The following is a 15,461-nucleotide window of genomic DNA, read 5'->3' as shown; positions in this document are numbered from 1 at the left end:
GAATATATTTGTTTGAAATTGGGACATTCATTTTGAATCACTCTGTATCACAATACTTTTTCATATACACTTCTAATACCTTTTCATTATTCATTTTGAATCACCGATCACTTTGTCTAGTATGATCAGGGAGTCAGGGAGCTGATAAACGAAGTAAACAAACATGCGCTTGTGAGAATGAATCTTGGAGCAGCAAGACCGATTCACAGTGCTCAAAGAGTAGAAAGTTATTACTGAACTGAATAAATCGCAGTACGTGATTCAGTGTAGATGAAAGCATTGTGAACTGGTATTTACGAGTCTAGAAATTAACAGTTGATAGAGTCATCACTTTTTTATAGCGCAAACTTCTTGCTAATGTTGTCTTTCCTCCAGATAATCGACCACAGGTTGAATTCAATACCTATAAATAAATAAAAATTGGATTAGGCCTAGATGTGTGAGTCAATTCAATTTAATAAAAATCCAATAAAAAATGTTTAACGGTTTAACAGTTTTGTGAAAGATCCAAAGGTTAGATCACAAGCTGAATGTCCTTTCTTTGAAAAGGACTGCCAAGAAAATACAATCATACAATTCACACCTGGGTTTGACAAGTATCTATTGTCATAGAACAATTCATAATTTATTTGTTCTAATATTCTTACACTATAATGAATCTGATTATCATAAAACTCTTGAAAATATTGATATTTTTCAGTTCAATTATTACTAAATTTTCATCTGAAGATGATTAATACATAAAATATTTCAAATATTTGAAACTCTTCACTATCAAATCACTAATTTCTGAATAACCATTTTTTTCCAGTACCTGATCAAAGTGAATGAAATAAAAACGAAGAAGGGAATTGAACTTCTACAACACCTAGTCGAATACTACCATGCACAAACTAAGTGAGTAATTCGTTTTTGTTCTGTCTCATTTGAAATAATAAACTTTACATATATTATTAATCTATACTTATAATAGATAAGATTTAAAAGAAAGATTTACACTATGAAATGAGCTGGGTTTTACACTAAAGATTACACTATGAAATGAGCTGGGTTTTCCTTGAGTTTTTAAGAGCAATCATTTTGATACTTCTTATTAGTTTACTCATAACTCTCAAAAATGCTTCAGGACTCAACGTTTAATCATTATAATTAAAGCTTTAAAGGCTTCAACATTTTATTCAATGCTTCAATCATTTGATTATTATTTCAACAATGATTATTCATTGCTATCAACAAGGTTACAAACATATAATTATTAACTTTTTTGTAGTTCAGTTACTTGTAAATATTTGAAAACAACACTTTTCTTGGAGTATTGAGGAATGCATTTCAAACTCCTCCTCAGGAGTGAAATGCATTCCTCAATACTCCAACATAAGTAAGTGTTTATTCAAATATTTACAAGTAACACATTCTCTGAACTACAACAAAGTTATTATATAGTGGTTTTTCGTCATGGAAAGCAACATCAATATAATTATTGTTTCAACAGCGATTATTCAGAATGATTGAATAATACTCTCAATGGTACTAGTAATTCTTTATAAATGAATGAAAAGTCGAATATTTCTGTCGATTGTAGTAATTTTAGTGATAATATTTAATGCTTATTTTATTTACTCCGCAGCTACTTTCAAGATGGTTTGAAAACAATAGAACATTTTGGAAGCTATGTAGCAGATCTATCTGTGAAACTTCAGAAAGTTCGACAAAAACAGGACGAAGAGAGGAGAAAACTAAATGAGCTCCGCACTCTTCTCCGTAATGCACCTGGTCTCGAGAAGGAGGTGAGTATTCCACAATTTTTCTCAATTATTTGGAACTCTGATTAGCATACTATTTGTTCAAATTTGTAGTGTTTATCGCTGTCTAGAGATGTGTACAGACTTACGTGCTCTCTATACTGTCAATATTGGTAGAGAGGACTTAAAAGTCCTAACTCCGCCTAATAAAGAATTTTTTCATTTCATTTCAATATTTTTGTACAATATAGTATCTACTTATATCATCAGGCAGTAGCGGCTCGTGATCTTTTAGCTTGGGGGTTCATCCTCATGATCTATTGGGGAGAAAGGTCAAGAGGATATAGAGTATTGAGCATAATCAAGTGTAAAGGTAATCAATAATAATTTTAAGGAATCACCCCTCAAAGATTAAGCATATTTTCTACAAATATAGATTTTACAATATAGTATCTACTTATATCATCAGGCAGTAGCGGCTCGTGATCTTTTAGCTTGCGGGTTCATCCTCTTGATCTATTGGGGAGAAAGGTCAAGAGGATATAGAGTATTGAGCATAATCACGTGTAAAGGTAATCAATAATAATTTTAAGGAATCACCCCTCAAAGATTAAGCATATTTTCTACAAATATAGATTTTACAATATAGTATCTACTTATATCATCAGGCAGTAGCGGCTCGTGATCTTTTAGCTTGCGGGCTCATCCTCTTGATCTATTGGGGAGAAAGGTCAAGAGGATTAGAGTATTGAGCATAATCACGTGTAAAGGTAATCAATAATAATTTTAAGGAATCACCCCTCAAAGATTAAGCATATTTTCTACAAATATAGATTTTTTGTCCTGTTCATATTTTTCTTGTTTGATTTTTACTTTGGGGGTTGGTCTATCATCATTTTTCATTTTACACCTATCCTCAATATTAATAATGTTTGTCTTTAACAAATACTGAACCTTATTCATATTTCTTCATCAAAATTCTGTTACGGCAACACAATAAATTATATTCACAGTCTCACTAAAAGAAAATGGACATACTAGAAATACTCACGAATACACGAAACACACTAGAAATTAATATATTCTGCAACACGAAAAAATTTATATAACGAAAAATACAGTGAAATCTATCACAACTGTATACATTGTAAACCCGAAACCGTACCGTATAACCTCAAAACTGTCACGCTTTGTTTACCGCTTTTTTATTGTTTACTGCCACCAAATTTAAATTTATTTGGTTATGAGGAAGTTTAAGATGACACTGATACTGAATCACGAATACTCACGATTCATTCCGAGGTTTACCGAATGGTTCATTTGCCTCGGATAGGTTCGGCTACTCTCGGATGAACTCGTGCAAACTTGGTTCAGACAGGTTTGTGAACCAAATTCGTGCTAGCAAACCGATTCCCCTCCTCCGCACTACTACCACACCCAGCCCTGTTTTTGGGTTCAGATTGGGGAATAACACTGCTTTCCACCACCACCCGTCTCGTCATACCATTCGGTGTTGTTTCAAGCAAGCCACTCCGGCACCGGCCGAAAACATCGACGTTAAGTTTACCTAGATGAAAATGTTGTGATGTAATTTCATGAGGATAAATTGAAAATATAATTATTTGAGTTGCAAATTCATCATTGTATAGGAAGTTGATTCAATTCTGGGGGTTCAATGAACCATTGAACACATAGGACGAGCCGCCACTGTCATCAGGTTATAGTGTCTATGCCCAGTTCATTCTAGTTGTGTGGCCTGATTTTAGTATTGATATTGCACAATAATATTGAATGTCTTGGGATCACTCAAGTCGAGTGCAAATGTTGAATGATTTTCTGTCGTCGGCAGACACAAACAAACAAACAAAACACATATTTATTGCCAAAATCATTAAACAAACTTTACAAATGTGAAAAATATAAAAATTTTCATATACAATACATTACAAAAACTTAAAATAAAAATATTTTCCATTTAAAAATCGATTATAATATTATCATTGGCGTTACACAGAATGAATAAAGACACCAAACATTTTTTCTCATGAATTTCCCAAATATTGAATACCTTTTTGTCGTCTGCAAATAAACCACACACCAAACATCCATATTTTTATGAATTTTATTGTTGTGGCCAATTACTAGAATTTAAAGAGTTCGTGGGTTGTGTAATAATGTTGCCATCTGGTGACAGCGGATTTTGCAGTTGATTCAGGTCAGCTGTTCGTTGTAGTGGAGCTGGTCGGTTGAAAATTGTTGGAATTTGTTTTATTGTCTGGTTTTTACTTCCCTTGCCCTATTACCATAGGTAAGGCAAGTATTGTTCTCCGAAAAAATTAAGGTAGCCCAATTTTCAAATCTCTATACGTTTCAAGGTCCCCTGAGTCCAAAAAAGTGGTTTCTGGGTATTGGTCTGTGTGTGTGTGTGTGTGTGTGTGTGTGTGTGTGTGTGTGTGTGTGTGTGTAAGTGTAAGTGTATGTGCGTCTGTGTACACGATATCTCATCACCCAATTATTAACGGAATGACTTGAAATTTGGAACTTAAGGTCCTTACAATATAAGGATCCGAAACGAACAAATGCAATTCAAGATAGCGGCTAAAATGGAGAAAATGTTGTCAAAAACAGGGTTCACGAAAAAATGACTCCAACGATTTTGATTAAAGTTATACCTAAAATAGTCATCGATAAGCTCTATCAACTGCCACAAGTCCCATATCTGTAAAAATTTCAGGAGCCACGCCCCATCTATGCAAAGTTCGATTTTAGATTTCAATTATCAGGATTCAGATACAATTTAAACAAACAATTTCGAGTGGAAAAGATTGAGCATAAGAGTCTCTACAATAATTAATGTTCAGTAACATTTTCACCTAAAATTAAAAATAAGCTCGAAATTCGAGAAAATGTGATCATCCAATTGCAAACTGTTGGCAACTGTTAATTCTATTGAATGATTCACTATGAAGAGATAGCAGACTTCGTGTGTCTCCAGCGTTATTGTCCTGTCACCAGCTGGCTCAAATCTTTGAATAGTAGACTTGAGATGTGCGGGAACACTAGCGTCAGATGATCAATTTTCATAACGGCAAGGAAAGTTGTGTGAGTGCGCCACACCAGATTTTTATTTTGTATTGAAAGGTTTTCTCGTAATTCGTGTAACATGTGTATTGTCGTGAGAATTTAATAAATTTTCGTATTTGTGAAGACGCTTTCAGCGGTTTAAAACTAATTGACTTTACATTCTTCTAAATATTTGAATTGAATACACCTTCAAACATTGAGACGAGCAGACTGGGAACAGAGCCGCCTATCTACTAGCTATTCTATGTCAGGTTTGATTGTTTTTCCTTCCAAATTCCCAATACTATATTCTCTTTCTCCCCATTCCTAGATTCCTTTTTTTTCAATTCAATTCAATTTATTCATCCTTTTTACAACATAGTTATTGTACAAAGTGGTTATGAAATAAATAACTTAAAACTAAAACAAAATAACTTAAAATAGCAGGTTAACAAAAACACGGAAGGTCCCTGCAAAGGCAAAGCCTGTGCGCAGGGGCCGAGTGTTACAAAAAACAACAGAACCAAAGTGAAAGCATAAAACAAAAATATAAATTATAAGTATGAAATTTGTATAATAAAAAATCTCGAGAATACAGACAATTAACAAGAAATAATGAGCTTATTTAAGAGAAAAAAAGAGTTGAAAGGTGAACAGTTACAAGAAATCGAACAAATCAGTAGAGTTATGCGATGTGATCCATTGACTTATTTCGTTAGAAAGATTTCTGGTCAAATTGTTAGAGATAAAATGATCAGGTATTACGTTAACAAGTTTAGGACAATGTAATTGAACTGCCTTCTACAAATGGATAAAACTGTATGATGAGATTCGAAAGTGATGGATGAGGACGAAGATTGTACGGTGATAAACGGAGATTGAAAATATTACTATGCTTATTCATGTAGATTATCAAGTTTTTCGTGTGAAGCTGCCTGACAGTCAGCACATTCAGTTCCCTGAAAAGATTGTCACTAGGGAAACGTCTGGGCTTTCCAAGAATTGCGTTTAATAAGGTCTTCTGAATAACAATTATCTTATTCAAGTGATTCATATAGGCAGCGCCCCAAACGATAATCCCATATTGAAGAAAAGACTGGATGTAAGCACAATAAACCAATCTAGAAACGGCTATGTTACTCAATTTACTGATAGTGTAGAATTTGTTGATCCAGTGTTTAAGCTTATTACAAATGACATTGATGTGGACATCCCACCGAAGATGTTGATCAACAGTGACACCCAGATACTTGAAGAATTTTTTCTCTACCTAATTTTGGGCAACTACAATCTGATGAATCTGAAAGGTTACAATCAGGACTATGAATATGAATATGAGTGAGATCAAGCGGCAAACCAACAACATTCGGTGAAAAGGCTAAAAGGCCTTTTCCCTCTTCCCCTTTACTCAGATTTGGTATGGTGATGGTGGGATAGAGTTGTTGAGGTGAGTGTTTTGATTTCATGTGTTTGTCAGTCTCTCTGTTGGAAACGAGGCTAGATCTGAAGTTATTAAACGAAATACAGTCCACTATTTTACCAGAGGAAACATTCATAAATATTGAATAACTTTTGTGGTCTGCAGTCAAGCCACACCCCATACAAAAGTCCACATAATTTTCAAGTCGAATGCAAATTTCGTATTCAATATTTGCATTTTTCTTTTCAGACAAGCCACACCCCGGACAAAGGCGCCGGCTACTCGCTTCACCAGCTGCAAGGCGACAAGGGTGCAGGTCTCACCCGCACCGGCCACCTGCTGAAGAAGTCAGAGGGCAAGATGCGGCGAGTCTGGCAGAAGCGGCGATGCTGCGTGCAGGCTGAGGGGTTCCTCGACATCTGTCACGCCGACGAGAGCAAGCCGCCCACGCGAGTCAACCTGCTCACCTGTCAGATCAAGCGGGTGCCCCGACGACAAGCGCTGTTTCGACCTGGTCTCTTGTGAGTAATCAATTGGTCTTTGGTAGGTCAGTTTACAGTTGAACCTCTCTATAACGAACCTCCACTTCACGAAATCCTCTACACAACGAATTTTTACCTGGTCCCATGACATTTTTGAGTTTTGGCTACTTATTTACCTCTATCTAAAGAATTTTGCTTTTGTGTCACACATTTCAATTCTTTGAACTGACTATTATGATGATAGCTGTGACGAACCTGAGGAGAAGAATCCGTCAGATCAAGAAGTTCTAGAGACTTTCAAAATTATCAGGCAAGGATTAAAACTGAAAAATAGTGTACCAGACATGTGTGACTGGTTGAATAGATGTGAGTCGTTTACCGAACATGATTTCTTATTCAAATGCAAAATTGAACCGAAAATTACTCACTTTTTCAAATATGAAACATTTAAAAATTGGAAAGTTGATATTTATAGTTAAATTTATTGACGAAATAACCGTATTTTGCGTTTCATCTAATAGTAGTGTAAAGAGTTGAAAAATATTGCTACAGAGTATGTACTTTGATTAAACTCCACTAATAGTACAAATCAAGCTTTCTGAAAATAAATTGGTGAGTTTACTTACTTATTACATTCTATAAATATTCAAAAAACATGTTTATTTCAAACAGCATGAATTTTCAAATTTCCATATTAATATTGGCCTAATAGGTACCCTACCTACGTTCGCGATGATATGTTTCATGTACCATATTCATTTATTTACCGCCGTGTTACGATATTATAAGATCCATAGGATCGTGGAAGTTTTCTTGACAGAACCTCTCAATAACGAATACCTCTCTGCAGCGAATTTTTTCTCGGGATAATCGATTTCGTTATGCAGAGGTTCGACTGTACTTGGTAGGTCTAGGTAGGCATTTTGGTAGGTATCTTTAAGATACTATGGTAGGTCTATTTACTTGGTCCGTGATTGAATCTTTCTATCTATATCAGCTGTAAATTAAATGTGCACGATTCGAGGTGAGCTTACAATTGAGAACCCTTGGACTATTTTCAAATTGTGCTACAATATTTACTGCTCGAAGCGTTTCGCTGTGATCACAGCTGTGATGACACAACAATTTTTGACGACTATATAATGTATATTATACCGTTAGTGGCCAGTCTTATTAACCAAACTTAGCATTCAATCATGGATTTTAGTTTATTAATAAATTATTGATAGAGTGATGAACAACGATTTTCTTCGAAAACATAGTGATTAATATTGACGTTTTTCGAAAACAGAAAGTGATGAACCTCGATTTTCTTCGAAAATAGGAAGTTCAATGTTCATCAGTAACATCAATGTTCTTTGAAAATTGAGAATCATATACTTTTGTCAAATTGTTTTACAAAAATGTTCACGAAAATAGGAAGTTCAATGTTCATCAGTGTAACATCATTGTTCTTTGAAAATTGAGAATCATATACTTTTGCCAGATTGTTTTACATAAATATTGAATGATGATTGCAGACAACAGGACATACCACTTCCAGGCGGAGGACGAGACGGACCAGCGCGCGTGGATGTCGGTGCTGGTGAACTGCAAGGAGGGCGCTCTGTTCCGCGCGTTTGACGACAGCGGCAAGGCTGCCAACCCCTCGGCCGCAGCCAACCCTTCCCTCGTCGAGCTGCAGCAGGCCATCATTCGCCATGTGCAGCGGTTGCCTAGCAACGACCGCTGTTGTGATTGCAACTCCCAGAACGGTCAGTTGAACCATACAGAAAATATAGCATAAGTAGATATCCCATGGTGTAGGTCGTTAATGTTCCAAATTTCAAGGCGATACCTATCGACTACTGTCTACTATTACTGTTTTGGCCGGATGAGAGTGTTAGGGTAACCGTCCACTGGAACCGTATTCAACCGATCCGTTCGGCCGTTGGATCGGACGAATCTTCCGGCCGTTAATTCGGCCGAATATGGTCGTCCATTGAAACCGTCTACGTCAGTCTAGTTAAGTAGTTGGCTGAACTATTGAATATTGAATCAACTACTATCATAGCCACCAAAAATTTTCATAAACAATGATCATATTGAGATTTTGAAAATTGAATAAACAAATATCCACTAAATTAGTTATTCATTACAATAATCTTACCTTCAGATCCTATTTGTTCATCAATCTTTGTCTACAGATTTCTTTGAAAATTGAGAATCATATACTTTTGTCAAATTGTTTTACAAAAATGTTCACGAAAATAGGAAGTTCAATGTTCATCAGTGTAACATCATTGTTCTTTGAAAATTGAGAATCATATACTTTTGCCAGATTGTTTTACATAAATATTGAATGATGATTGCAGACAACAGGACATACCACTTCCAGGCGGAGGACGAGACGGACCAGCGCGCGTGGATGTCGGTGCTGGTGAACTGCAAGGAGGGCGCTCTGTTCCGCGCGTTTGACGACAGCGGCAAGGCTGCCAACCCCTCGGCCGCAGCCAACCCTTCCCTCGTCGAGCTGCAGCAGGCCATCATTCGCCATGTGCAGCGGTTGCCTAGCAACGACCGCTGTTGTGATTGCAACTCCCAGAACGGTCAGTTGAACCATACAGAAAATATAGCATAAGTAGATATCCCATGGTGTAGGTCGTTAATGTTCCAAATTTCAAGGCGATACCTATCGACTACTGTTACTGTTTTGGCCGGATGAGAGTTTTAGGGTAACCGTCCACTGGAACCGTAATCAACCGATCCGTTCGGCCGTTGGATCGGACGAATCTGCCGGCCGTTAATTCGGCCGAATATGGTCGTCCATTGAAACCGTTTACGTCAGTCTAGTTCTGTAGTTGGCTGAACTATTGAATATTGAATTAACTACTATCATAGCCCCAAAAATTTTCATAAACAATGATCATATTGAGATTTTGAAAATTGAATAAACAAATATCCACTAAATTAGTTATTCATTACAATAATCTTACCTTCAGATCCTATTTGTTCATCAATCTTTGTCTACAGATTTATTTGAATATCACGACGATGATATCTTTCGTCTCGCATATACCACAATGGAACATGCTCTTGAACCAAACTTTTCAACTGTTCATTGTCCATAGTTGAAACTATATAAAACAGAACAAGTTCAAAAAACAAAAACAGATAAGACTATGAAACAATTTTGAGGTTAGGATGATGTTGTCTGAGCTCTACTTCGGCCGGATAGAGCCGGAAAATCCCACTCAATTCGGATCGAAAACTTGATCGGCCGGAGACAGCCGTGCACGGACGAACCTGTTGCAATGGACGAGCATCTATAGCTTTTCTTTGTTGAGGGATTGTTCGGTAGTTTTCGGCCGTTGCTAGTTCGGACGAAATCGGTTCCAGTGGACGGCCCACCTAAGAACGTCACTTTATGAAAGACTACCAGCATTATATAGCACCACGAAAATAACTACTATGACTATCGGCCTGAATAACAGTGGAAATTGGAACATAAACGCTCTATACCATGGGATATCTTCTTAATGCTATATTTTCTCTACTACTCATTCGACTATTACTCTACTATTCTTTCTCATTATTCTTTCTACTCTATTATTTCTCTACTATTACTCATTCGATTGATGACTTGTCAAGATTCAAGATTCTTTATTTGCCAGAACATTTTACAACATTTATAACTTGTCTTGCAACATAAATACAATAAATATACAGTGTAGCCTACATGATGCATACGTTAATAAAAAAATACAGATTTCATTAAATTTGGATCCAATGTGCGAGTGCATATTCAAAGGGTTAGCGACAGAGATGTCGTCCCGACATTCTGTTACCTGGACATTTTGATCATATGTGTCAACCTTTCATATCGTAAAAATATCCATGTCAACAAGGTTTCACCCCCGACAACCTGTCACCTTTTTGAAGGGCGATCATTTTTGTTTGTTTTGGCTTGTAAAACACTAAAAATATCTATATCAACAAGGTGTCAGCCCCGACAGCCTGTCACCTTTTCGAAGGGCAATCATTTTTGTTTGTTTCGGCTTGTAAAACACTGTAAAAATATCTATGTCAACAAGGTGTCACCCCCGACAACCTGTCACCTTTTTGAAGGGCGATCATTTTTGTTTGTTTCGGCTTGTAAAACACTGTAAAAATATCTATGCCAACAAGGTGTCACCCCCGACAACAAGTCTCCTTTTTGAAGGGCGATCATTTTTTATTGTTTCGGCTTGTAAAACACTGTAAAAATATCTATGTCAACAAGGTGTCACCGTCGACAACCTGTCACCTTTTCGATGGAAAATAATTTTTGTTTGTTTCGGCTTGTAAAACACTGTGGAGGTACTGGAACTCATATTTGCGTCATATCAGACAAATTAATTGTTGAGTATATTGGCAGACATTTGGATTGGAATAGTTGTTACCACCGTTGACGTGAACAGCTCATTTCTATTTTATGTATTTGTTCAATTATAATAAAAACAATATAAAAATTTGTAGTACCCTTTATTAGAAACTTGAAAATATTTTAACGACTAGTTTAACTATCTGAACGACCATAGGTCATTCTCCCATGACCTATGGTTGAAACTAGTCGTTAAAATATTTTAAAGTTTTTAATAATAAAGGGTACTACAAGTTTTTATATTGTTTTTAATAATTTGTACAAAAGTAGCGCATATAAGTACAGTGTTTTTGTTCAATTCTGTATATTTCAACCCGTGTGCTTTGTAAAGTATTTATCATGATTGAACTCCTACTGAATACAACCAGAGAAAACTTCTATAACTGCTATATTCGTATTCTGTGATACAACCTATAAACTTGACTGTAAGGCTCAACTCACACTTACGCGACTCAGGTCGAGAAGAGACTCGACTCTAGTCGAGAGCATGTGTTTTCAAATGGTGACGTCGCGGAGACTAGAGTCGACTGGTCGAAGTGTCACCATTTGGAAACACATGCTCTCGACTAGAATCGAGTCTCTGAACGCGACTCAGGTCAAGAAGAGACTCGATTCTAGTCGAGAGCATGTCTCTTCAAATGGTGACGTCGCGGAGACTAGAATCCACTGGTCTGAGTGTCACCATTTGGAAACACATGCTCTCGACTAGAATAGAGTCTCTGCACGCGACTCAGGTCAAGAAGAGACTCGACTCTAGTCGAGAGCATGTGTTTTCAAATGGTGACGTCGCGGAGACTAGAATCGACTGGTCTGAGTGTCACCATTTGGAAACACATGCTCTCGACTAGAATCGAGTCTCTGCACGCGACTCAGGTCAAGAAGAGACTCGACTATAGTCGAGAGCATGTGTTTTCAAATGGTGACGTCGCGGAGACTAGAATCGACTGATCTGAGTGTCACCATTTGGAAACACATGCTCTCGACTAGAATCGAGTCTCTGCACGCGACTCAGGTCGAGAAGAGACTCGACTCTAGTCGAGAGCATGTATTTTCAAATGGTGACGTCGCGGAGACTAGAATCGACTGATCTGAGTGTCACCATTTGGAAACACATGCTCTCGACTAGAATCGAGTCTCTTCTTGACCTGAGTCGCGTGCAGAGACTCGATTCTAGTCGAGAGCATGTGTTTCCAAATGGTGACACTCAGATCAGTCGATTCTAGTCTCCGCGACGTCACCATTTGAAAATACATGCTCTCGACTAGAGTCGAGTCTCTTCTTGACCTGAGTCGCGTGCAGAGACTCGATTTTCGTCGAGAGCTTGTGTTTCCAAATGGTGACACTCAGACCAGTCGATTCTAGTCTCCGCGACGTCACCATTTGAAAATACATGCTCTCGACTAGAGTCGAGTCTCTTCTTGACCTGAGTCGCGTGCAGAGACTCGATTCTAGTCGAGAGCATGTGTTTCCAAATGGTGACACTCAGACCAGTCGATTCTAGTCTCCGCGACGTCACCATTTGAAAACACATGCTCTCGACTATAGTCGAGTCTCTTCTTGACCTGAGTCGCGTGCAGAGACTCGATTTTCGTCGAGAGCTTGTGTTTCCAAATGGTGACACTTAGTCGCGTAAGTGTGAGTTGGGCCTAAGTGACATTGGGTAATACGGCGAGGTAGAACATCCTAAAGGATTTCTCTGCCAATAAAAGTCGTAAGAATTAATAAATAAAATGAAAACTCGTGTGTCCGTCCAGTTTGACCATTAAAGAATTCAACCTTGTCTTATCCGCCTGTATGTTTTCACTTTAATAACAAACATTTCCAGTAACATTTAATTCATTAACATTTGGAAACAATAAAAAACCATTTCAATTCATTATTTGTTTGCAGATACAACTTGGCTGTGCATAAACTTTGGAGTGGTCGTTTGTATAGAGTGCTCAGGAATCCATAGAGATCTCGGTGTGCATATATCTAGAATACAGTCATTAACTTTAGACAACATAGGTACTTCTCAACTTCTATTAGCGCGACACATGACCAACCAGGGCTTCAACGATGTAATGGAGGCAACACTACTCGCTGAAAACAAACCCAACCCCAGTAGCTCTATGTGAGTCATCAATTACTATAATTATCTATGATTAATCATGTTAGAATAATCAATTATTAGAATGGTTGTGATTCAATTATAATTAAAATAGACTGTATTTTTACAATTTCAAAATACGAATCACCAACTTAATATAAGGGTGGCCACTAACGACAGGACAAGTGTGTTGAACATGTGTGAACACACAGATGTTGATCATACATGATGTGTCATCAGCGAAAGGAGTCGTATAAATGTTTTTTCCTCCACCTACTGTCTAAAGTACTTACGTTACTCCCTGAAACATAATACTAAAAGTGTCACTTTTTCGCTCTCGGTAGTAAAAAACAGAAAAACTCCCTAGGGTGGAAAAGTGACCCCATTTAAATAACATGGGAAGCATCTCTATTTTGAAACTTACATTGTAATAGGGTAGAAGGTCTACTCAGATGAGAAAGCATAATAGAGGTAACTGTCATTGAGTCAACTGAATTCAATACCACAACCAGAAATTTGATCAACTCATGAAATATATGTTTGTATGATATTATATTCTTAATATTAGTAGACGATAAAAATTTATACAATTTTAAAAATATTATATTCTATTCAAAATACCAGCCAACAAAATATTTTTGATCTGCAATTCAAATCTGAACCGCGTGATCTGGAGTCAGCCATTTTTTGGTTGACGCCCAGCTGATATAATTACTTTTGCCGATAGATAGTGCAATCGGCAGTGCCAATCATACGACCGGTTTTTGGGTTTCAGATTTTAGGTCAAGTTGTTAGGAAACATTGTCACCGATACGTAAGTTATTAATATGATATTATTTGCAGTTTCTATAAAAAAATGTAGATGGAGGAAAAATGTTGTGTACATCACGAGTGAAAAATACGTTTTCTCCCTCAGGAAAATTGTTGCCCTCGGCTTCGCCTCGGGCTTCAAACTTTTCCCTCAGGGAGAAAAAGTCGTACTTTTCACTCTAGATATACAAATAACTATTTCTCCCTCAGGAAAATTGTTGCCCTCGGCTTCGCCTCGGGCTTCAAACTTTTTCCCACAGGGAGAAAAAGTCGTACTTTTCACTCTGGATATACAAATACCTATTAAGTTAGTCTTTTGTATCTTCGATTTCTTGCTGTTAGTTTTTTCTTCGCTGCTCTAAATAAGGTTGAATTTTTTGTATCATTAGATTTTTTGTAATTTTCTAGTGGTTTATTTATTATTATTGGTTGTTAATATTTTGTTACCTGCTGTTAAACAGCTGCTTTTCGTTCAAAGCCTTTCGCGTGAATGTCGTCTTTTTCGTTCAAAGACATGTCCGTTCACACATGGTCGACACACTTGTCCTTTCGTTAGTGACCACCCTAACGTGTTTGGTTATGCTTGTAATATTTCCTGGGTCTAAATATGAGAAACAAACCTTGAGAAATAATCTGCAAACTGATAGATGTCGACGAACTGACCTCTGGGTTGCAGGTTATTTTATGGGTGGAAACATGGGGGAGCGGTGAAACATGGGGAGCTTCAAAATTGAGAGTACAGAATGTAATGCATGTATTTAAACGGTGGCGCACATGGGTTTTCATTATTCGTCACCAGAGTGTGCCACCATCCAATCACATGTACCAAGGTCTATAAATACAGGTCATGACACTCGTGTTTCTTATGGAGCGGTCATTATGTGGGGTCTTTATGGCTGTACGTTTGAAATATTCTAATCTGCACATAACAAAATCATGCATTATGCTTTTTAAAAACAATATTATGGTTCAGATAATATGTAAATTCAGGTTTTCGATTTTTTAATAATGGAATTTCAATAATAAATGGTTCAATAATTCATTTTTTATCATTAAATTATTGTTCTTATTCTTGTAATTTGCTATGATATTCGTAAGGCATTGGAAAAAAGGCAAACCTCAAAAAGAGTTTCAAGTGCCCAATCTAAAAATCAACAATTCAGTTCCTAGTTGGAATCTAAATATTATTTTGTGGGAAGAATTTATTTTACAATTATTCAAAGCCAAGCAATATTCCTTGAACAATATAACACGTCATGTTGTTCTCTATAATGTTAACAGCTGATAAATTTGAAAATTGGTGAACTGGAACCCCATAAAATGGCGATTTTGCAATGCATCACGGGATTGTGTCATGACCTGTATTTATAGACCTTGACAGGTACCAAGGTCTATAACGTACAGGTCATGACACAATCCCGTGATGCATTGCAAAATCGCCATTTTGTGGTGT

At 36.9% G+C, this 15,461-nt stretch overlaps 1 protein-coding gene across 1 annotated transcript in view; it reads left to right on the top strand.

Annotated features, from left to right (window-relative positions):
* The window catches only part of LOC111053313 (arfGAP with SH3 domain, ANK repeat and PH domain-containing protein), an 83,707-nt gene that overhangs the window by 27,540 nt on the left and 40,706 nt on the right, over window positions 1-15,461 (top strand). Inside the window, 6 exon segments of the mRNA XM_039419675.1 lie at window positions 812-897; window positions 1,628-1,787; window positions 6,475-6,711; window positions 6,713-6,746; window positions 8,228-8,461; window positions 13,000-13,222. Of these exon segments, the coding sequence (XP_039275609.1) occupies window positions 812-897; window positions 1,628-1,787; window positions 6,475-6,711; window positions 6,713-6,746; window positions 8,228-8,461; window positions 13,000-13,222 (974 nt within the window).

This window comes from Nilaparvata lugens, chromosome 1, assembly GCF_014356525.2.
Source record: "Nilaparvata lugens isolate BPH chromosome 1, ASM1435652v1, whole genome shotgun sequence".
Classification (NCBI taxonomy): Eukaryota; Metazoa; Arthropoda; class Insecta; order Hemiptera; family Delphacidae; genus Nilaparvata; species Nilaparvata lugens.
The sequence above is the reverse complement of the archived record's forward strand: the minus strand, read 5'-3'. Positions and strand labels throughout refer to the sequence as shown.